Genomic DNA, 24,558 nt, shown 5'->3' on the forward strand with positions numbered 1-24,558 from the left:
AAAAGTGTTATCTAGGTGTATGTAGTTACGGTGCACAGATAAAAGGTAGGAATATTTCCAGTATGTGGAATGGAAATATCACTGAATATGTAGAACACCTAAATCACTGAACATTATCTTCACCTATTTGCTTGCAGATCTGGCTGTACGTCCAGGAGGTCTGGACGTGTTAATATCAGCATTCCAGGCTGCATTGAAGCACCACCATTCTGACCTTATCATCTAAGAGATGGGACAAAGGATGCACAATATCATTAAGGAACCATCCAACGCTGTATTAGGGGCATATAGAAAAAGCATTGGAAATCACTGCTTGAGCACTAAAACCTGACACCTAGATCCTTTTGGGACAGAGACTACATAGGAAGCTGCCACCCTGTTTGTAAAAAATAGCTTTTCCTCTTGATTTAGAGGTGTCTGATGCAAAAAGTCGAAGAAGGTGTACTCTATACCTACAGGAAGTGTCTGTCTGTAGCTGGTGTCTCAGATAATAACATGCTCCTTGGCATTTATTTGGCGAGTTGAGTTCTTTTACATTTAGGGAGATTAGCTTGAAAAACAATTGACAAACTCTAAAGATAACTACCACATCTAACTGCCATATCGAAGGTGTCCGAATGCATGAGCTCTTTTTCTCCACTACTTCAAAGCTTCCTTTACTGAACAATCCACTTACACCTAGATTGGGGCTTTGTCATCTTCCTCCCTCTCCCACAGTAGATGAAGACCTAAGTTGGCCACCCACTTGAACAGTACCAATTATGACCCTTTCCAGTGTACCATTTGACAGGACAGGACCAAAGGAGGCAAATAAGTAGATCATAAGAAAAGTGTAATGAGCATTAAATTGAAGCTCCGACACAACTCAGCCTTCACAAGCTCTTATGCACTTATGGTCAACAAGCGATACTTAAATTGGCTTTCACCATCATCAGCACTCCTGCCCCAGCTCCTCCATAGCTTAGGGAAAAAAATAAATCATTTAGACTGCGTATCCCTATTCCGTTGTGCTCTTGCACTGGTTATGTTTGTACTCCATCTGTTGTTTTTTAAAGTTCAGCTCATGGAACTCCTCTTCCTCGTATTGAATCTTCAATGGCTCTATTGCTTCTTCCACTGATTACAAAGTTGATTCATTATCTTTCCAGCAAAGCTGCAGACTTTCCAGGTACTTCCCGTGATATTAGATTTGCTTGAATTAGAATACCTTTGCCTCAGGATTATATTGGCTGTTTCTCAACAATGTGAATACTACCAGATGTTGATTAGGAGCTACCTGGCTGCCCTGCAACATAATTGAGACTGTGTTCTACAGGCTTTTAACATATGCTCCTTTGTCTCCACTGTTACAACAGAGGTAGTAACCGCATGATAGAGCGCGACATTGAATGCAGGATTGCTACTGAGCCTAGGCTCTGCATGCCTTTCCTGAGATCCTCAGATAAGGCCCTATCGACCCAATACCATATCCTTCGTTTCAATCATTCTGAAGCATGCTAGGCATGTGTGTCTTTAACCTCATGCGCGCTAGCGGAATTACGCTCCTGCGCTGAGATTTTTTAAAACGCATGTTACGTGACGAGCTGGGCTCGTCATCAGCGTGCAAGGAGGCTACGCCATGACGAGCCCAGCTCGTCATCAGCGTGGAAGGGGTTAAGAAGTACTAAGGAGTAAAGCTTTGTCTATTGTGATGCTTTCACCATTTGTGATGAGGGCACTGGCACTAGATAGTCAGACTTCTTGACCACAAAAGAGCCACCAGAGTAAGCAGGTGCTTACAAAAACAATGTAGGTGAAAGTCTCCAACACATACCACAGGATCAGAGAGTCCTTCTTGAGCAATAGGTGCCAAAAACCTGTATAGCACTCTTGTTAATCTCCACCAGTTACCCTAGTTAAGCAGTGGATGTAGCATAGAAGCTTTTCTCAGGGGCCACATCAAATACAGAGCAAGGATCTGCCCCAAGCGATTTATACTCTCTAGAGCTAAAGTTTGCTGTTGACTTTTCACTTGTTCTCAGATGGCAGGCGCAGTCTAGAAAAGAAGCGCTTATATATCACCTCACGGGCAGCCGCCTTTCTGCCAGTGACCTACGACAGCTACCTTTCTTTTGCAGGCATTGCCATTCATGACCTTGCATTGCTGGTGCTCTCGGCCAGCAGATCTCTCAGCCTCTCGGCCTCCACTGCCACCTCAGAGAACCTCTGTCTGGTAGGCCTCCAAATCCTTGAGAACAGCACACTCTCAGAATCCAAGCTTTTCCCTGCATCAACTCTGCTTTTATTAAGTAAGGAGGGTCTAAGTTTTAGCATTTTAGGAACTGTCCAAAGGAATGTGGCCCTGTGGCGCTGCTTGGCCTGCCATTGTGAATGAAGCAGCAGATGGTTCCAAGTCTAGAAACTCTACTATACACACTTTATAACCTGAGGCGCTGGGGGATAAAAGGTAGCTCCCGGAGCTTTGATGGAATTGGCAACAACCTTTTAGGGGAGAGACGCCTCTTTAGTGCTATAACAATATGTGAAAAAAAGACCAACCTCAAAGGGAACTAGCAACTTGAAACCCTTTTCTAAGCAGAGGTGCCAACTTTGCTTCAATCACTATTTTTAAGTACTTTTTGTGAAATAATACTACATATACAAAAAAAATAGTTTAACTAAAGAGTTAGCCAGGAATAAAGAGAGTAGGTAGGATTGCTAAAACATAGAGGACCGCAGATGAGGAGCAGGGGCATCACAACCAAGTGGAGGGCTAGAGAAGTAAGAAAAAGCAGCAGATTACATGGAGGGCAACAGAGCAGGAGGAGGGGGAATTGACAAAAAAACTTACGAAAAGGCCAGAAAGTGAACCAGAAATGTTAGAAGGCAGCAAGGAGACATGGGCAAGGAGGGAAGTAGCACAAAGTCATAATATTAGGTTAATTTGAACACTATATTTTTATGGGTAACCCTGTTTCCATTCAGTGTCTGGCTCCAGCTACAGGAATGCATCCAATACATTCACCTGTTTGCATACCCCAACTTGGGGTTATCCAACATGGATCTGATTGTTGCTACTACTCAGATTATCACCACATGCAGGGACCTACTACCATGTATGTCACATACACGATTCACTTGCATGCACTCAACATGCGATTGGAATGTCAGCACAAGGGACTGTGGTTTCACATAACAGAGAAACTTTACATGAGGGGTGTCAGGATAACACATTCTCTGTGAGAAAGAGAAAAACAGCTAATAATTCACACACAAAAAATTCACAACTAATAGTTCACAAAAACTCTGTAAGTTCCGCCCAGGTCTCTATATTCTTATAGCCAAAAGGCTTTATGCTTAGTTTGCCCCTCCGGGTCACAGAACAAGTTCTGGACTTCATATTACCAGGAACAGACCCTAGAAAAGAAACCTATGTGCTGTGCAAGGCAAGGAAAACCCTAGCTTCTGTAGGGGCCTGGGGTGTGTCATGTTATTAGAAACAGTGATCCCTATGAAAAAAAATGATGACAAAGAAGTAAAAATTATTTTCTTTTCAAAACATTTGTATTATTAAAAAAACAAATTTTAAATAATCAAAACGAATACAATAATTAATATTCAGTGAGGTGAAAACGTGCTAGGTGTCCAAACAGTGATACAATGGCGCATAGCGTATAATACACGAACGATCAATTATGGAGACTGCCCATATAAAAAGTATAATCAACACGGGTCAAGAGCCAAGTGTCAACGGCATTTTGATCTTATCACAATTAAGGGATCATCATCAGGACTGAAGACAATATGGGCAAGATAGAGCTAACTTAATTAAACAAACAAAAAAGGAAACATGAATATGAAATTAAAATGACAAAATAAAACATGAAAACTAAACTGAAAGTAAGGTTGTCACGCTGATATTCCACACCAGAAGGCTATATTTGTAATACAAGTGACTTTACTGATGGCGAGCTGATGCTAAAAGGTAGCGGATGGGAAAGAAGAAAGCACCGCTGCAAACCCAGTGCACAGCCAGGGAAATTAAAATATTGTACAATAGAGGCAACAAGGGAATGAAAGGCCTAGCTTACCAATAATTGCTGCACTGGACAGAGCGTATGGGGAACTACGCAGATAAGAATGTGGCGTGGCTCAATATTCAAAATAATTTGAGCAGGGAAGTCAAAACAGATAACAGAGGCTCCCGAGTGGAAAAAATTGAGAATGTTGAGTTGTCAAAGAGGCTTGAAAGACAACTTCAAGATATAGAGGTCCAAAAAGGGTGGAAATGGGTGTCAAACTAACCTTGAAGCCTGCTTGTGTGTGACATCCACAATGAGGTGTTCCCGGTCCCAGGATGCTTGTTTCCGTTCCAGGGAAGGCTTGGCTTGGCAGTTCGGGCTGGACTGTTCCCATGAGGAACAGGGTCAAGACTGATTAGCACATGGCTGGGTCTGAACTGGGGTGGCGAAGTGAGCTAAAGTATGATGACAGATTAAACCCAGATCTGTGACTGGGGTGAGTGTCTGAAAAGTTTCAGTGCTTCGTCTATGTCCTTGTGTTTTGTTTGTTCGCCATAAGTTGGCAGGGTATGCCCAGACATGGCTCCCTTGCTCACTCACGTCCTGTTGGAATCCTGCTGTTATCCTGTTATCCCGTCTGAGGTCCGTATTAGCAGGAGATATTGGACGGGAACTTATAGTAGTCATCCTTTGAGGTCCATTAGTTCTTCTAATCATGGACTATTAGGCATGCAAATCCTGGGTCCTACTCTCGATAGGATCAGTGGCCCTTATGAGGGATCACTCCACCCTCAGACTCTCCAGTGCACTACCCGGGTCCTGTTTGTGAGGACCATGATATTACATCATATTCTTCCGGCTCAGGGATCTGACCGTTCCATCGTATTTGGCTTGGACCTCGAGCCCCCTTATCATTCATCTAACAGTGACGTTTTGTTACCAAACCTCCTGTTTATGTCCAGGCGTGTCCTGGTCCTATGATGCTAGTTTACGGTCCATGGAAGGCCTGGCTTGGCAGTTCAGGCTTGACTGTTCCCATGAGGAACAAGGTCAAGACTGATTTGCATGTGGCTGGATCTGAACTGGGGTGGCGAAGTGGGCTAAAGAACAATGATGGATTAAACTCAGATCTGTGACTGGGGGTGAGTGTCTAAAAAGTTTAAGCGCTCAGTCCATCATCTCCTTGTGTTTGCTGTATTAGCTGTGTTCCATGCAGCACCCGGTAAAGAGCATAAACCAGATAACCGCGTCTAGGAAGCCATTTTACCTGACCAAACATAAACAGGGGTAATAGAAAGAGGACACAACAGTCCTCATTCTTGTCAGACCTTGACAGCTATTTTAAAAGGGAAAGTATACTTAGCAACCAGCTCAAAAAAACGGTCATAAAAAATCAAAAAATATGCTTTCTAGAAAATATACATTGTATAGTTGGAGGAGTTCAATACATTTTAAGCATTCAAATTCTTATTACTGACAGAAAGAACTAGGTATAATAATATTATATTTTCCGAGATGTAAAAGATAAAGTTTGTCACATCGAACAAAGAGAGCAACAATTACATCTCACATATACATTTTTGAGGTCCTTCAAGAAACGGATCTGGAACTGACGTAAATAATTAATTTACTCTCTTAATTTCTATGCAGGTAAGTACTTAATCAATAATAACTCAGATCGGATGAAAAAAGACAGAGTCCGTGGTGTGAGAGTTCTAAGGGGTTTTATTCCTTAAAAAGGAATGGTCATGGCCAAGATATCATGTTCTGACCACCACATAGGGTGTCAGAAGGGATAGAGCGCTACATTTTATTAACAGTACATAGCTTATATACTTATTTCATTCCATAAGTAACAGTGCAAGAGGCGTAACAGCTGAGAGAAGACAAGATAACAATATTACACGTGGTACATGTGCGTAATCAAGAGGCGTGAACTAGAGGAGTGTTCTGGAAACGTCACTGATAGGTGTCACAAAGGGGTGGCACTAACAGAAAATGTGGCAATGTCAGCAGAAATCGGAAGCTTGGATGCGTGCGCAGCTGGATGACGTGTAACTGGAGGGGTGCAGGGGACTTGACATTTACACTGACGGAAAGAGACAGAAGTCTGGCATGTCAGATCAACTTGTGCTTCTATCATATCTGATATCTGATGTTTAGGAACTAAGCTATCTGGGCAGAAAGGTCTCTAGAGCAGAAGCTATTCTATACTTGCTGTGAGTGCGTGTATAAGCGCCTGAGTGTCTGTATGAGAAGCGTGGGGCATGGGGCCTTCCATGGAAGCATGGCAACAGAAGCTATGAATTACTTGCATAGAGACAGGTCGGCCCTTTAGCCCTGTAGCTGAGGAAGGATGTTTACTGAAGCTAGCAGGCTGGAATGTATTTTCGGGGAGGGAAACAGATAACTCGAAGGTTATAGTCAATCTTGGCAGGCAGCAGGCTGAGCTGAGCACGGAGGGCCGCGCTAGAAGTAAGTCAGAGTTCACGGGTACGGGGGCTGCCTGGGCAGAGATTTCTCGGAGTCAGAAGCCAGAAAAGAGGCTCGGTGGCAGAGATTCAGGGCCTACTTCAGCCAGGGCTGAAAAAACGTAGGAGTACACTACAAAAAGACGTTGGCATAGCATACTTAGGAACGGACCATTCAACCCATTCATGGTGGGTCTGAAAGAGGACATGTTAACGTTGGACGCAAATGTATTTGCGTCTTCATAGCTGACACAGGAGGGAAGCTACATGCACTTTAACTCGTACATGGAGTCGGTGGGGTACTCGCTAGGGAACACAACTTGACCATAAAATTTATATTACCTCATTCCCTCCTTGTTCCCTACGGACCCTTCATGATATATCGATCCTCATAAATCGATCGGTTTGTTCTTGTAACATTATATGTTCATCTTTCTTTCTTTGACTGTTTGAGAGACAACTGGAATGTTCAATGCACGATGTGGCACACAGTCCACAAATCGCTGGCCCACACTGCAGGCACAGGCAGCAGCTGAATACTATAACAAGGCCAATGCCTAGGAATGATAAGATCTTCCATCCCCAAGCTGTTAACGTAGTCCAGAACCAACCGGACCAAGTCCAGGTGCCTGGATTCTGATGTATCTGATTTGCAATTTTATGCAGACGGGTAATAGCTTGATAGACAGATGGTGCGTTTTGTGGGATGAAAACACAGCAACTTGACCCGATGACCTTACAGGCTCCACCTCTATCTGCCAAGATGACGTCAATTACAAGACGATTTTGAAGGACAACAACCCGTATAGCAGATTGCTCCTCTGTTAAGTTACCTAAGGCGGAGGCAGTTTCATGTACTACTGCTTCAAGTGTTCTGGTTAATCTGCGTATTAGTTTACTGTTTTGGACAGGTCCTAGAAAGAAAAAGAATCCTTTATTGAAATCAGTGTACTGTTCCCATGCCGTTTCTGTGTAGTCGACAAGTGGAATATCTCTTTTGGGTCTATTCTGTACTAGATTCGTATTTCTATGGTAATCAGGGGGAGCTAGAAAAACAGGTGGCAGAAGGAATGCAATGTAACAGGTACCATCCCAATCTGGAGGCAAACGTATGTATGCGGTATGACCACAAACAAAATAGGAGTGACTTATAGCTTTAAAGGACGATTTACCATGATCACTGAATTCGACCACAGTAGTGCATTTACTATGACCTACGTGTACTGAACCTTTCTTGCTAACACATAGTTCACCTGTGACTGGTAATACCAACATATGGGGCAGAACTGGAGCAGCTTCGGATTCAACAGTAAGGATCATAAGGCTAATTGTGTAATTACCTAGTCCATATACTTCATTCTCTAAATCAGTTCCTATTCGAGTGGGAAGTCCCTCTTTATCAGGATAACAGACGTTGAGCAGGACTAAGTTCAAGTTTCCCCAAACCCAGCCCCCATCGAAAACAGCAATATCAGGATCTAAGGAATTAATTATTTTAAACCATGCCCCACAGGAACCATTGTGAGTGAACGGGTACGGAAAGAGGGGCAGAGCTCCCTTGTAATTCTGGTAGGGAGGGAGTCGGCCACATATCCAGCAGTCTGTAGCATTATTTGTCTGATGGGAGTGGTGTAACATACTAATGAATGTATTGTTGCGCAGCGCAAGTCTGTAAGAGAGTTCATGTGCAGGAAGTTCACTAAAAGTGTGTTCAGCAGAGACATTGTAAGCAGATTGTTCACGCCTGAAAATAGGCCAATATATAGGTAGCAGAATGCTGGCAATAATAATTAGAATACTTAGAAAAAACATTATTAACAACGTCACTATACAGTGACTACGCAGTGATTTACAGTATGTACGTTTCTTTGCTTCTCTCTCTCTCTCTCTATCTCGATCTAGGGGATACATGTCAGAAACTATTTAACCGATTCACCTAGGGGAGGACTTAAACAATTAAACTGTCTGACTTGCTAGATCGGAGCTTCATACGGTACAGTTCTTGGGGAGTCTTTTCTCGTTCGGTAACGGTAAAGTCTTTTTCCTCAACACAGTCTTTGGTGGGGGTGGACGAGTCAGAGTCCTGTTTTAGTCCGTTTTTTAGTTCATTGCAAAGTTTGATGTGACTCGTGTGGACCCACCCCTTTCTCCCCTCTATCTTCACGGCGGTCCTGGTTGTAAGGAGGACGGTCTTCGGAGACTTCCAACGGGGCTCCAGCGGACTTTTCCGGTCGAAATTCCGGACGAGTACCAGGTCCCCGGGACGGACCTCATGCGCCTTTACATCGGTGTTGTCAGGGAAGGCTGCGGCAACCTGTGAACGACATGATTGGAGTGCAGACATCAAGGAGGCAAGGTAATCTGTCAACATATTACAATCAACATCAGTTATTTTCTTCGGAATGGGCGTCCCCCACATATTCGGTGGTCTGCCAAAGACCACTTCGTACGGGGATAGCCCTGATCTTGAGTGGGCGACCATTCTCATGTAGAATAGTGCCACGGGCAGGGCGACTATCCAGTCGACCCCTTTTTCCTGACAGATCTTGGCAAGGCGGATTTTTAGCGTCTGATTATGCCTTTCTACAAGGCCTGCTGCTTCGGGATGTCGGACACAGTGGAACCTCCACTGATATCCTAGCAAAAGGGAAACCTGTTTCATCAACTCGGACGAGAACGGCTGTCCGTTATCTGAATACACGACACGGGGCAAACCGTACCGTGGGAAGAATTCACGAACCAACTGTCTGGCAGTGGTCGGAGCAGTGTAGTCTGGGACTGGGTATGCCTCGGTCCAGCGGGACAGGGCACAAACAATTACAAGGACATATTTAAAACCTCGACAACTGTTCATCTGGATATAATCCATCTGGAGGACTTCAAAAGGGTGATCGGGAGGATGAAATCCTCCTTGCTCTACAGGGACGCTTTTACCTGGATTGAACTGACAACAGATCATGCAAGTACGCACTTTCTGTTTTGCTGCTGCTCGTAAGTGTTTGTTGTACCAGAGATTCTGTAAACTGTCTAACATCGCCTTCTCTCCTAGATGTGCCGGGCTATGTGCTGTATTTATCATGACTTGAACCATCGAGTCAGGGAGAAACCATATAGATTTTCCCTTCGTCACCCAACCTTGATCTGTCTGAATCCCTCCTAGTTCAGTCCATTTCTTTATTTCATCTGGAGTAGCATGTGTCTGAATGTCAATTACGTCTAGGGCGGGATCTCTAACTGTCATACACTTTGTCGGAACTATTGTCTTTGTCACATCAGTAATCTGGATGTGAGTCAGTGCTGTATGTTTTGCTGTCTGGTCTGCCAGGTCGTTACCCTGGGAAACAGAATCTGTAATTTTAGTATGTGCCTTACACTTCATGATTGATATGCCCGAGGGCAAATGTATTGCTTCTAACAGTGCTTGAATGAGGGGACCATGTTGAATCTTGGCCCCATGAGAGGTCAGGAAACCTCGTTCTTGCCAGAGGACTCCGAAGTCGTGTACAACTCCGAAGGCATAACGGGAATCAGTGTATATGTTAGCATTTCTGTTTTTAGCTAGAATACAAGCTCGGGTCAGAGCGATAAGCTCTGCTGCTTGAGCAGACAGTGTGTCAATACGATGTGTTTCTTTAACTTCAGTTTCAGTGGTCACGGCATACGCGGCCACTAATTCTCCTGTACTTGTTCTCATGCATGAACCGTCCACATAAAGTGTCAGGTCTGGATTTGTCAATGGAACATCTGTTAAGTCTCGTCGTGGCTTTGTTACTGCATTAATGATTTCTATACAATCATGTGGGGCTGGATCTGTCATAACTGTTGGTAATAGTGTTGCGGGGTTCAGGATACTGCAGCGTCTGATTTCTATGTGTGGCTGGAATAGTGTTAATTCATAACCTGTCAGTCGTGCTATAGTCAAGTGTTGAGTCTGGGTTCTGTTTAACAAAACCTCTACAGAATGTGGTACTTGAACTGTTAACTGATGACCTAAAACAATTGAATCGCTTTGTCTTATTGCTAACGCTGTTGCTGCTACTGACTTTAAGCACGCAGGGAGTGCTTGGGCTACTGAATCCAATGTACTAGAAAAATAAGCACAAGGCTTATGTGAACCTGCTTGATCTTGAGTGAGGACAGACAACGCTGTACCGTCACGTTCTGTAACAAAAAGTGTAAACGGTTTGTTGTAACATGGTGTCGCTAAAACTGGTGCTTGACATAAGGCTTTCTTTAAGTCTTCAAAGGCTTGTGTGTGTTCCTGAGTCCAAGGGAGGGCAGTCGAAGTCGCTGCCTCCTGTGTCGTTAACTGGATGAGTGGCTTGGCTAGAAATGCATACTGGGGAATCCATTGTCTGCAGTACGAGGTGAGGCCTATGAAGGCCCGCACTTCCTTTTGTGTCTGGGGTTGTGGCATATTTGCAATTAACTGAATGCGATCGGGAGTGAGCTGTCTCCCCACTTTGGACAGCAAGTGACCCAAGTACACAACTTGCTGAACACAGAATTGTAGCTTCGAAGGAGACACCTTGTGTCCCTTGTCGGCCAGAAAGTGTAAAACGGTCAGTGATGCTTTTTCACATTCGGGCTCACTTCGTGCGGTGATCAGCAGATCATCGACGTATTGCAGTAAAGCGGTGTTAACTGGCATTTGAATACAATCTAGTTGTCTTTTCAGTGCTTGACTATAGATGCTGGGGCTTTCTGTGAATCCTTGAGGTGCGCGCGAAAATTTGAAACTGCGTCCATTTAAACTGAATCCGAAGAGATATTGGCTCTCTGGATCAATAGGCACGCTGAAGAAGGCGTTCTTGAGATCAATTACAGTAAAGAACGTTGCTTCTGAATCAATAGCAGTCAATAGAGAGGAGATATCGGGGACCACAGGATACTGTGGAATAATGCATTTGTTTAATTCTCGAAGATCAATCACCAGCCGATATACTGGCGGTGCATTGGGATCAGTACGTTTAAGAATCGGAATGATGGGTGAATTACAGATATTGGAGTCGGTCTCGACGACCACTCCTTGGGCAATGAGCTCTTCAATGATTTTCAGTAAAGCCACTACAGCATCGGGTGGTAACTTATATTGTCTGATTCTGGGTAATACAACACCTGCCTTGAGTGTAACGCGGTATGGTGTAATGTGCATACAGCCTACATCTGTTGGGCCTTTTGCCCACAAGTAATCAGGTACATTTTTTAATCTGACATCAAACTCACGCAAAACATAATGACCCTTGAAATCCCGCAGAAAGAGTCTAACTCCCTCCGGGGAACAGCATATTATAGCTCCTAGAGCCTTCAATGTTTTAATTCCTAACAGATTTTCTGGACATGATTTCGTGAGTAACAGGTCTGTAACGCGTGATAATGGACCCACAGCCAGGGGAACTGGTTCGGATACTTCATTTACAATAGGCTGTCCTGAAAAACCCAGGGAAACATTCTGTGAGCCTGAGAGGGGTGCCCCTGGAACTTCATCATGACTTATTGTAGTGCGACTTGCCCCTGTGTCAATTAAAAACTTTCTGTCTTTTCCCAATACTTGACTGTGTACATAAGGACCTTCTTGATCTACAGGAATCTCAATAAGAGGCAAGCCACCTTCCCTCTCTAGGCTGTTTCATGTATATCGGGAATATTCGGGGTAAGCAGACTGGGCATACTGGTACATCTGCTGTGAAACTTGCTGAGTTGCGGCAATGGGCTGTGGCTGTGGTACTGCTACGGTCTGTGCTGGAGTCGAGGAGGCATGCATAGGCTGTGTATTCTGTGTAGACTGATGCTGGTTATGGTCTTGTCTAGGCGGATGCGGTCTTTCTTTAGTTTTACCTGTCGCTATGTTATGTTTCAGAACTGGGCATTCGTGTACGTAGTGACCTGGCTGCTTACAATAATTGCATGTCCCTTTAACAGGAGCTGCAGTGTGACTTGTCTGGGTCGTACCCTTTCTGTGTCCGTCGGATGGGACTGTCTGAGCTACTAACATTTTCATCTTTGTGTCTTTCATGCGTTTTTGTTCCTGATCTTGTTCTTCTCTAATTCTGTTCTGATGATATTGTAACATTTGTAACATCTGGGATGGCGTATTTGCTTGCCATGTACTCTCGACCTTGTACACTCGATTTTTAACTAACGGTAGGGAATTCTCGACTAACTTTGATACAAAAAGATGTGGGTACGACTCGCTACTTGGCTGGAGGCCACTATTAATAATAAAACATTTCTCGAATCTTGAATAGAAGTCACTAGTATCTTCATCATGTTTCTGTTTACAGGACGAGATTGCATCCCAATCCTCCTTTCTAGTTGTCAATAATCTGGGCAGGACCTGTACTATCAAACCTGGTAATGCTTTAGTTTTGTCCCCAAGGCCTAACCCTGGGACCCGTTTCTTTTCTTCTTCCTCTATTTCTGCCCAGGCAATCTTTGTGTCTCCCACCTCCCATTCCTTTTCCTTTAATTTCTCGAATATACCCGTAGGCAATAATACTTTCAACATTTTCATGATATCATCATATGTGTAGTCCCCCATTAATAACATGTCTTTAAGCTCTCTATGGAAACCTGCAGGGTCTTTATCATGGCATGGTACTAGTTTCTTCATTTCTAACAGTTCTAATTTAGTCAGAGGCGTGTGTACATACACGCGTTTCAAAGTTTTATCCTCACCCATAACTGGGTGCACTTCTCGTAAGGGGTTCTGACTTTCAATACCACCCCCGCATTGCATATGGTACATTTTCCTTTCTGGAGGTGGGGCGGGAACATATTCAGAGCTTACAAAGGTATCATATCTGTGTCGTTGTTCTAGAATTATTTGAATTAATTTAGTGCTTAGACCTCTCCATCTATCCATCAGTAGTGCTTCTAGTGTCTCGTGTAAGGGACCTGGATCGGAATAATGTTTTCTGTATTTAATGAGAAGGTGCTGAATCATGTATACACCTGCTAATTTCTGTTCGTCGGGGGAGAGGTTCAGAAATGTCTGCGCTACTGTGTCATCATTATATATGTCTGCATTTTCAGCCCATGATACAGCTGATCGGGCGAGTTCTTGTTCATCCATAGAATTGAGTACATGGTACCCAACTCGATCTCGAAGCCGTTTATCAGTTTCCTGGAACTGATGCTCAGCAGAATTCGGATTTGTTAAGGCAGAGAAGAAAACTCTCTTGCTCTCCGGACGGATACCCTTCCTAAGGTAAGTTCCCTTACCTACATATGCTATCGTTCCTACATTTCTTTCGGATTCTTCCTGTACTTCTTCCTCCTCGGAGGAAGCCTTTTCTTTCTCTTTCTGGTGTACTGCTATCACTGCTTTCTTAATCTTCTTGTACATAGAGTCTATGCAATTTTGTCTGTCATGTCTTCCATCAGCTATATTTTGACCCCACTTGTTCAATGCGTCTAATTCACTCTGATCTGTTCCGGGCCTGTCTCGTTCTCTTATTAGACAATTTATGAAAAATCGTAGTATCAGTGCTTGCATGCCAACTTTCTGTTTCTCCATGGCATCCTTAATACTGTCAGAGTCCTTTCCTGTCTGAACGAACTCATATATTCTGTCTAGACGATCCTTCATTCCTGCATAGCATAACAAGCTATCAGTAGCGGATCTTAACCGTAATGATGCCAATATCATTAAATCGTCCTTTCCGGGTACTGGATCATATCTGCAAACTGACATGTTTTCTTTTAATGCGTCAAGGCGGGATGAATTAGAGGAGTGGGGAGACCTGTACGTGAGAGGACTCTGCATATCTCTGAGATTGAATCTGTGAGTTGGTGGCGGGGTCTGGGGACCCGCGGTCGCACCTCCTGAAGCGGACGCTTGTACATTACCTCCCTGGAGAGTCTGTATCTGAACTTGAACTTGTCGTTTAGGTGGATCAGGTAAACGTGGTTTCGGCAGGTCTGTTTTGAGTACGGGAAGTGGCGGGGCTGGCGGAACGGGAGAAGTCTGTTGCGGTACCGGCGGAACGTGACCTGGGGGTGGAGTGCCACCCCCGTCCCTGTCAATAGGCAGGGCACGAACAGGCAGATTGGTGTAAGCTGGTGCTACATCGTCTAAGTATGAATTTAGGAATATGTCTTTAGTAGTCTTATGCATTACTTTAGTTGGAACTAATGGTGACGGCAAATTTTTCGGTATTTCTGAAATGGCGTCAGGGGTACCTTCGGCCAAAAGATACATGTTGTTCACTTGGCTATTTCGGATGCGATCTATTTGTTCTGATTTTACTCGAATTCCTTCAATAACTAATTCGTTTTCTTGAGCCTTTTCTGATTCTTTAAGTCTGTCTTCTCTACGGAGTGCTCTTTCAGCACGTTTATGTGATTCCTTACGCCAAAATTCTATGGCGTCTTTCTGAGATTGTCTGGCTTTTTTTTTCCGTAATGCTTCTTCTACCTTTATGATGCACTCGGCATCCCATGTTCCGTTAACTGGCCATCGGTATCTTTCCTCCAGGTGCTTGGTATAATCGGTCCATAACTCTAGATACAATATGGCGTCTATGCCATGTTTGTTATACATGAAATTACCTGGAGTGTCCCTAGGGGGGATTGGAATTTCTTCCTCTAACATCCCTTTCCTAGTTCCTATCTGCTTTAACTTGTTGAAAAACGGCATTGTGTCTACTTGATACTGAAATGCTCGATCCTTGATACTTAATTCTGAATGTAACTATTTATACAAGAACACAATAATGCACAAGGAAAACAATCACATTCATACCACGACATTAATCACAAAAACATTTAAAACATAGATGACTACCCCACTATACTAGATGTACTGCTAAACAGTACAGATACACTGTTGTAACAGTGCAAAAATTCAGAAATTCGGAATACTAGATATACTGCTAAACAGTACAGATACACTGCCTAAAAACAGTGCAGACCGGACTTGCGTACCCAAACCCGTCTAGATACGACCCAGCAATGGTACTCACCGGGAAGCACGGAAACAGAAGGCCTCGGAAAACTCGACTGGACTCGACTCGATACTTCGGAAAACTTCGGAAAACTTCGGGAATTTTCGGAAAACTTCGGAAACCTGGTGGGCCTCTTGACACCTCGGACCTTGCTTCTTTCGGCTAGGCTCTGGTCGGGATCCTCCGCACTCCTCACCGCCTCGTCTGGGCACTGATCGCAGTCTTCGTCACCTCCGTGGGTCAGAGGGAGATGCAGGAAATCCTGCCGGTACGCGTATGTTCCTTCTAACTGATGGCAGGGGACAGAGCTTGCAATGCGCCAACCGGCGCGTGAGGTGGGGGAGGAGTCCCTATTCGGGCGCCAAAATGACGTAAATAATTAATTTACTCTCTTAATTTCTATGCAGGTAAGTACTTAATCAATAATAACTCAGATCGGATGAAAAAAGACAGAGTCCGTGGTGTGAGAGTTCTAAGGGGTTTTATTCCTTAAAAAGGAATGGTCATGGCCAAGATATCATGTTCTGACCACCACACAGGGTGTCAGAAGGGATAGAGCGCTACATTTTATTAACAGTACATAGCTTATATACTTATTTCATTCCATAAGTAACAGTGCAAGAGGCGTAACAGCTGAGAGAAGACAAGATAACAATATTACACGTGGTACATGTGCGTAATCAAGAGGCGTGAACTAGAGGAGTGTTCTGGAAACGTCACTGATAGGTGTCACAAAGGGGTGGCACTAACAGAAAATGTGGCAATGTCAGCAGAAATCGGAAGCTTGGATGCGTGCGCAGCTGGATGACGTGTAACTGGAGGGGTGCAGGGGACTTGACATTTACACTGACGGAAAGAGACAGAAGTCTGGCATGTCAGATCAACTTGTGCTTCTATCATATCTGATATCTGATGTTTAGGAACTAAGCTATCTGGGCAGAAAGGTCTCTAGAGCAGAAGCTATTCTATACTTGCTGTGAGTGCGTGTATAAGCGCCTGAGTGTCTGTATGAGAAGCGTGGGGCATGGGGCCTTCCATGGAAGCATGGCAACAGAAGCTATGAATTACTTGCATAGAGACAGGTCGGCCCTTTAGCCCTGTAGCTGAGGAAGGATGTTTACTGAAGCTAGCAGGCTGGAATGTATTTTCGGGGAGGGAAACAGATAACTCGAAGGTTATAGTCAATCTTGGCAGGCAGCAGGCTGAGCTGAGCACGGAGGGCCGCGCTAGAAGTAAGTCAGAGTTCACGGGTACGGGGGCTGCCTGGGCAGAGATTTCTCGGAGTCAGAAGCCAGAAAAGAGGCTCGGTGGCAGAGATTCAGGGCCTACTTCAGCCAGGGCTGAAAAAACGTAGGAGTACACTACAAAAAGACGTTGGCATAGCATACTTAAGAACGGACCATTCAACCCATTCATGGTGGGTCTGAAAGAGGACATGTTAACGTTGGACGCAAATGTATTTGCGTCTTCATAGCTGACACAGGAGGGAAGCTACATGCACTTTAACTCGTACATGGAGTCGGTGGGGTACTCGCTAGGGAACACAACTTGACCATAAAATTTATATTACCTCAGAACTATAAGAGAAATGAAGTCCAGAATTTGGAGTTACTTCTAATCCTCAGAAATTGGCTATATGGAAGGGAGTTCCTGAAGTTTTGTGGATGATTACTAAAATAAAATAGTAATGTGTTCCTTTCCATAGGTGTTCTGAACTAGTGTATAGTAGGTCATTTTCTGTTTTACTTTTCAAGTCTAAGAATATGATTTATGACCTATTACATTGGAGAGTGAATTTTACACTTTATCAATTTGAGTTTAGCCATTTGTGGAAATTATGTAGGGAGACCTCTGGGCCATGCCAAATTATAAAACATATCATCTATATATCGATTCCAGAGTAAAATATTTTCAGGATTATACTCTGTTTGATATTATCCATAAGCAAAATTGGATGCAAAGACAGCTCCTGTACGTGTCCCTTCAATTTGCTTGTGGAATTCATTCTCAAAGGCAAAAATCTTTTTTGAAAGAGTCAAATTCAGAAGAATGATAATTAAATAGGTTGGGAGCTGGTGTGGCCTAGTTTTTGGAACAAGAATGTCATGGATAACTTTTATCCTTTCCCTTTAGGAAATATTTGTGTACAACGACTCAGTGTCTAAAGTCCTCAACAGGGACGTTGCAGGGTCAAAGTACGAATTATCAGGTATATATAACGAAGCCCATGCTATGTTTGCCATAGCATGTGATCAGTGGGACTACGTCTTTTATGAAAAGAAATATTATGAAAAAAATGAATGTACTGTCCATGGGTTTCATGATGGAACTACAACTAGACATAATTGGTCTGCCAGGAGTAGAGTCCAAATTCTTTTGTACCTGGGGAAAAAGGAATATAACAGGTTTGCATGGATTCTTGATATTGCGATAAAGAAATTGGTTCTGTGTCATTTTTACCCTCGGAATCATATTTTGTATTTCTCTTGTGGGATCTGAAGTAAGTTTAAAATAATGGTCTGCATTGGAAATATGATGATAAAAAAGCATTAAAAATGTCGGGCAAAAGAAAGGAGTGTTTAGAAAGCAGAAGCTCCTGTACAGTTTAATTCGAAGTAGTTCAAAAGGTGAGCCAGTACCCTTACTGCTATGAAGGGTGAAAACAATCTTCGTACATTGATAGACTGCTCAGTCAGCATGGCTTTAGGTGAGGCAATAAGGCATGGACAGTCCGGCGACTTAGTTTCAAATGTTTCTGAAAGTCTTGAGAAGAATGTATTAACAAAACAATCAGAAAATGCATTGCATTCTCCTCTGATGCATTTTGGACTGTAATGGTGTAAGAGTGTTTGAGCTCATTAACAACAGAGAAAATCGCTTGATTCATATTTGAGGCACTGAAAATGTTGCTAGAAAACAACGCTGCCTCAGCTTTCTTTATGGCAGTTTTATAGAAGTGATTCAGTTGAGACCATTCTTCTTCATGGCTCGAATGCCCTAAAATGCCAGGAATGGCTGAACATGGCATTAACAGGGGATAAAATAACAGCAAAGAGGATTTATATTAGCACTGTAGATACACATGATATATACCTTTGCTGCTAATTTAGATTTTCTTGTGAATTAGCTAATTTATGAAATAGTCTTGCTTCTCACCAAATCAGTTACTACTGGCTCAACGTGGACCTTGTTGCGCAGCGCAGTTTCTACAACACAGGCTGTTGCTTCGGTGTTGATGTCGGTGCACCTAGAGGAGCAAAATAATATTTATTTACTTCATAGTCACAGTAAGATGGGATCAGTATTTCATAATTCATCTGAAGCACATTTTAAGACCGGATCAGTAAATAAGTACTAAAATCAGTAAAGAAACAGGAAAATATCAACGTAGGTCATCCTGATCAGACCTTTCAAAAAGTATTTTGCACTTGAAGTAATAATTGCTCCTCATTTTAATGGTGTTAAATACCGAGCCATTGAAACAATGGCCCACGCCATTTCAAAATTGAAGCTATCCAGAGGGCATCTTTAGAATGCTGGGCACATATTACTCTTCCCTCCCTCCCTAGGTTTATATTCTGAAGACATGCCGTTTTCATGTGCTTAAGAATGTCACTATTTCATTTTCACACTTTTAATTAAGTAGGAGCATCTCGATTATATTTTCTATTCTTATTATGGGACAATGTGATAGGGCTATGCCGAGATCAAGATAGTACCAGAAGTCTTTACCATTCATGATCAATAGACCTTTTACTATAATTTCCTACCGTGTATGACTATATGTATTACGGGTAATACCTTGTCTGTTGGAAATGCCAATTTATGTGTCCTCAAGTGTTCTCTGTAAATTGTGTTCAGTATACAATGCTTTCAAGAAATTATGTCTGTTCAGAATTAAATATTCACACAACTACCTCCTGTCAAAGTGTTGTTCGTAATTAAGGCCAGCCCCCCATAAGCCCCTCAATGTACACGTGAAATTTGTATCATGCCACCCTATCAAGATTCTACTAGTTGGAACAACCAATTAAGCACTTTGCAGTGGCCATCACGTGAGCATTCTTCACCTGCTAGATATTTATCAGAGTGTACCGCCTCTAAACATGGCACTTTCAAAATGTTGCACTATCTGTTGTCGCTGTTAGTTAACTGACAGATGTCTACAAATATTTCTGTACAGTGTCGTTGAATTCTTCTCGGGACCGGAGAGGAGGGTTGTGCCCTCTTCCTTCACTTTATTTTGAATAGCAGCAGTTAAAGCAACAACAAGACAATATTGTCACATTTTCCATAAATATTGTGAAAAATGAAAAGCAGAGGATGAAGGCATAAGCCTTGCCTTCGAGTTATTCATGAAATTAACATTTTCCTTCATGATAGCTAGGAAATTTGTCATTCCTATATATTCTCATTATGCTACCCTTAAGGCACAGTACCACAAAAGAGCCATCTTTTTAGGTCTCGCGTAGAGAGAGACCTAATGCCGTCCATCCACAAAGCTGACTTTTACGATCCGGATTTTCGGAAGTGCACGCCTCGTGCACGAGCTTCTGCCTATCAGCCTTTCACTGACTGGCTCTTCAAAGGCTCTGCTCCCCGCCCCCCTCCTGCACTTCACGGCCGCTAGCCTTCTGTCCCTTAATCTCCCCGTGAATCCCCCCCTCACCTCTCCCACTGGCCCCCACCATTTGCTCACTCGCTCGCACATAAAAGGCTTTCACACATCAAAGGCTTTTTCTCACTTGTTTTTATTTCGGCCCTCTCCTCGCCGCAGCCACAGCGCTGCTTACACTTTATTTCATCTCCCCCTGCCTTCCACCAACACCCTCTCCCGCCCGGAGTGTGCATCTCATGGTGAAATAGCCGCAGGCGTGTCCAGTTGATTGTGTAAAGGTTGCCAGCTACATGCTACGGCTAAGTAAATTACCTATTAAATAAAAGAACTGCTCTTAAGCATGTTTATTTTTCTACCACCCTTTCCTCGCCAGGGAGCTGCTTCCAATTCAATTCATCTTCCTGTGCCTTCCCCCACCACCACCTCCCACCCCAGAGTATGCACACATTACTTTTATTTTATTTGGCAGCATTCCTAACTCCCAATCCTGCACGGCACTAATTCTCATCCACCAAGTCTAAAATACATTCTCTATTATAAGCAGCACGCGCTCTCCGTTGCAGTCCTTTCCCCTTGTTGTGCTTTGCGACCTTTTCTGTTTGTCCGGAAATCACAAATACGGGTTGGTCAAAGATTGTTTACACCATAGGGTCTTTCAAATTATAGACAGCTAGGTCAACTTGGTTAAACATAGTGTACAACACATAGCCTTTCAACTCAATGCCACGCCGCACCTCTGACTGACTCTGCCCCAGCCCCTCCTTACAATGCAAGTGGCATCCACAGTGGCTCATCGCCTACAAAACTCCTCGGGTACCCTCCCAGTGGACAAGCATCGAAGCCAGTACCGCAGGATCCTGGCAGAGAACCCCTCCAATCCTTTCTCTGGCCGGATCTAAGATTTCTAAGATTGAAAAAGGTAAGTATAGAAAAGAAGCTGCCCACGTCCCTACCCGCATCACCCGCGCCCACTCCTCTCTCGCGCCATCCTTCTTAACCAACCCTCCCTTCACATGCTTGCCTATCCGTCCCCATAACCCCTCCCCCCGACCTAATGTCAATTTTACCGTCCAAATTCACCTTCACTTTACCACTATGGCTCTCTTCTTGTTACCCCTCACCCAGCCCATCTCCTGTGTTCACTATGTCTCTCCCCCTACCCACCCCCCCACACACAAACCCTTCCTGCACACATTTAAATCTCCCATCACCCTTGGGAGAAGCCAGCATCCTGCTCGGTTCCGAGCTAGCAGGCGGCCATAAGCTAATATGAGACATGTAGTAAAAGTGAAATTTTTATCTTAAATTCAAGTAAACCAAAATAACTTTCCTGGAATGTGCTGTGTTTTGAAACGTCTTGCCCCTTACACCTGGCATGCACACATAACTGTGCCCCGCAGACAGTACGCTGAAGGCACTATTTGTTTAATCCTTTCTAACTAACCCCCTTCCCCCTCCCCACCCCGGGAGAAGGGAACTACAAATATTCTAACTTCTCACCAGCCCTGCCCCCACCCCACCTCAGTGTCTGCCTGACTTGCCATTCTACGAGAAATCTCACCAGCCCCGATGAAAGTCCATCCTAGCCCGACCAATCACCTCAGTTCTGATCGGTAGCATGCAGCACTGCCATCACAGGGAACCACAGGCCACCGCCAAGGCAACTCAGCCTTGGACTGCAGTGTTGGCAAACTGATACAACTGAGACCTCACACAGCTCCGCTAATGTATATTTCATGGCGGAAAAAGGCAAAACAACAGAAATTATACACAGGCTGCACATATGTTCTCAACCTTCAATTGATGCATGGATGGGTAATGGATGTGTAGGTGGATAATGCAGGTTCAGGGGTGGTTAAATGAATCCACAAATGATTAAATCAGTGATTAACAGGATGGTTTAATGAATACATGGTTGTTGGTGCATGGACGGATACCTGGATTGTTCAAAGGATGTACATGCGTCTACCCAAGTGTCTCAATGCTCAGCTGCAACCCTCCCCCCACCCTCCCCCAAGCCCAGATATCTGACTAGACACTGATTCCAAAGCAGCAGTGTAAACAGGTAAGCCTGTAGACAGTGTTGTCTGGAGGGCTGGGCAAGGGGTGGCCCTATGTCGGCCTGCCTTACAGAGGCACCAGCCACTCACTTCTTCAGCTCCTGCCAAACACTTATGCCCTCACTCTACCGCCCTCACTCTACCACTCTACCACCCTCACTCTACCACTCAACCCCCCTCACGCCCTCACTCTACCACCCTCACTCTACCACTCTACCACCCTCACTCTACCACTCTACCAGTCATCACTCTACCACTTTACCGCCCTCACACCCTCACTCTACCGCACTCACTCTACCACTCTACTGGCCTCACGCCCTCACTCTCCTGCCCTCACTCTACCACTTTACCGCCCTCACTCTACCGCACTCACTCTACCACTCTACTGGCCTCACGCCCTCACTCTCCCGCCCTCACTCTACCACTCTACCGCCCTAATGCCCTCACTCTACAGCCCTCACTCTACCGCCCTCACTCTACCGCCTCACTCTACCATTCTACCGCCCTCACTCTCCCACACTACCGCCCTCACTCTACCACTCTACCGCACTCACGTCCTCACTCTACCGCCCTCACTCTACAACTCTACTGCCCTCACACTACCGCCCTCACTCTACCACTCTTCCGCCCTCACTCTACCGCCCTCACTCTACCACTCTTCCGCCCTCACTCTACCAATCTCACTCTACCACTCTACCGCACTCACGCCCTCACTCTACAGCCCTCACGCCATCACTCTACTGCCCTCACTCTACCACTTTACCGCCCTCACTCTATCGCCCTCTATCTATCTATCTAGTTATCTATCTATCGCCCTCACTCTATCGCCCTCACTCTATCTATCGCCCTCACTCTATCTATCGCCCTCACTCTATCTATCTGTCTATCTATCTCCCTCACTCTGTCTATCTATCTATCGCCCTCACTCTGTCTATCTATCTATCACCCTCACTCTGTCTATCTATCTATCGCTGTCACTCTATTTATCTATCTATCTATCGCTGTCACTCTATTTATCTATCTATCGCCCTCACTCTATCTTTCGCCCTCTATCTATCTATCGCACCACCACAGCATCATTCAGGGGCACCACAGCATCACTCAGGGGCACCACAACATCACTATGTGCTACCACAGCATCACTGAACGCCACAGAATCACTCGTCGCCACAACATCTCTCTGCGCCACCACAGCATCAATCAGTGCAACCATTCAACAACAACTGGTTCAAATATGTTCTCTCAATGTTTCAAGCTTTATTACAAATGTCACAAAGAGACGTTAATATTTCACTTCTGTTCTTGGATTTTCGTCACAATAAAATACACTGAACATAATCTTCACAAAATGTATTTACAAAAGTTTAAGCTATTGCCATTGTAAATTACAATAACTTTTATTAAAGTATTAATTATTTAAAAAATTAAAAGCCATTGTTATTTGTACTATCAATACATCTAAGTCACGTAAATACAAAACATGTTGCATTACAAATGTTATAAGTGTCACATTTGCAAAAGTTAAAAGTATTGGTTGTAAATGACAAAGCTATTAATTTCGCTATTTTCAAAACCAACACATAAATAAAAAATGTGTCATTTCCAAGACCAATAGCTCAAACTTTCCTAATGCGAGAACTATTGCATTGCAAATGCTTGTTTAACTTGCCATGAAGTTCAAATCTGGTGATGAACTAAGATTATTTCTCTTGCATACTTTAGAGTTCTAACTCCTTACAGGTCAAGAGACATTATGTTCTCAATTGATATTTCAGGAATATAAGCACTACATGTTCTGACCACTAACAGTCCATGTAGATATCTTCTAATAGAAGAGGGCTCATATTTATTATTCAAAGCCCAAATCAGAGTATGTCTACACAAGTCCCTAAATGTCCACTGTATAAACTACTGAAATCTCTTGAACATCACAGTAGTCGTATGTTGTGTTTTCATCAGGTACTTACTGCCTTGTTTCCTGGCCAAAATATACTTATTCAAGGCTTACTGATTATGCAGATGCTTTTGCTTGCGATTTTTTTTTTAGCTTCTGTTTCCCTAGGCTCATTACAGCAGATGACAGCACCAGCTGGAATTCTAGTTGCTCCCTATGGACATGAAACTGCCACATAGTATCCTGGATATAAAAAAGTTTGTTTAAGTAGTGCAGGTGAATCAATTACTCCAATTTCAAAGTAAAGTCACACACACGCCAACATACTTTCCTATTTAATACCTTGCTGAATGAAAAAGTGTGAGGCCAAGTGAAAATTTCACAAGCTAGTCAGTTTTGCTGTTTAAGGACAGGGATTCTGTGTTTGAGTGTAGCTATATAAATCTCAACTGGTGTGGAACCTTTCTTCTAACCAGAATGATGGCATTCATCTCCAGTTGTTAACAATTGCTGATTATGCACCTTTTTTACTTTTGGTTTAATGTGACCATAGGACCTCCAGTAGG

At 43.8% G+C, this 24,558-nt stretch overlaps 1 protein-coding gene across 1 annotated transcript in view; it reads right to left on the reverse strand.

Annotated features, from left to right (window-relative positions):
- The window catches only part of HEMK2 (HemK methyltransferase 2, ETF1 glutamine and histone H4 lysine), a 112,674-nt gene that overhangs the window by 38,730 nt on the left and 49,386 nt on the right, over window positions 1-24,558 (reverse strand). The window contains exon 4 of the mRNA XM_086919053.1: window positions 18,577-18,667. Coding sequence (XP_086775179.1) covers window positions 18,577-18,667 — 91 coding nt within the window. The remainder of the gene's footprint in view (window positions 1-18,576; window positions 18,668-24,558) is intronic.

This window comes from Lissotriton vulgaris, chromosome 1_1 (assembly GCF_964263255.1).
Source record: "Lissotriton vulgaris chromosome 1_1, aLisVul1.2, whole genome shotgun sequence".
In the NCBI taxonomy this organism is placed as follows: Eukaryota; Metazoa; Chordata; class Amphibia; order Caudata; family Salamandridae; genus Lissotriton; species Lissotriton vulgaris.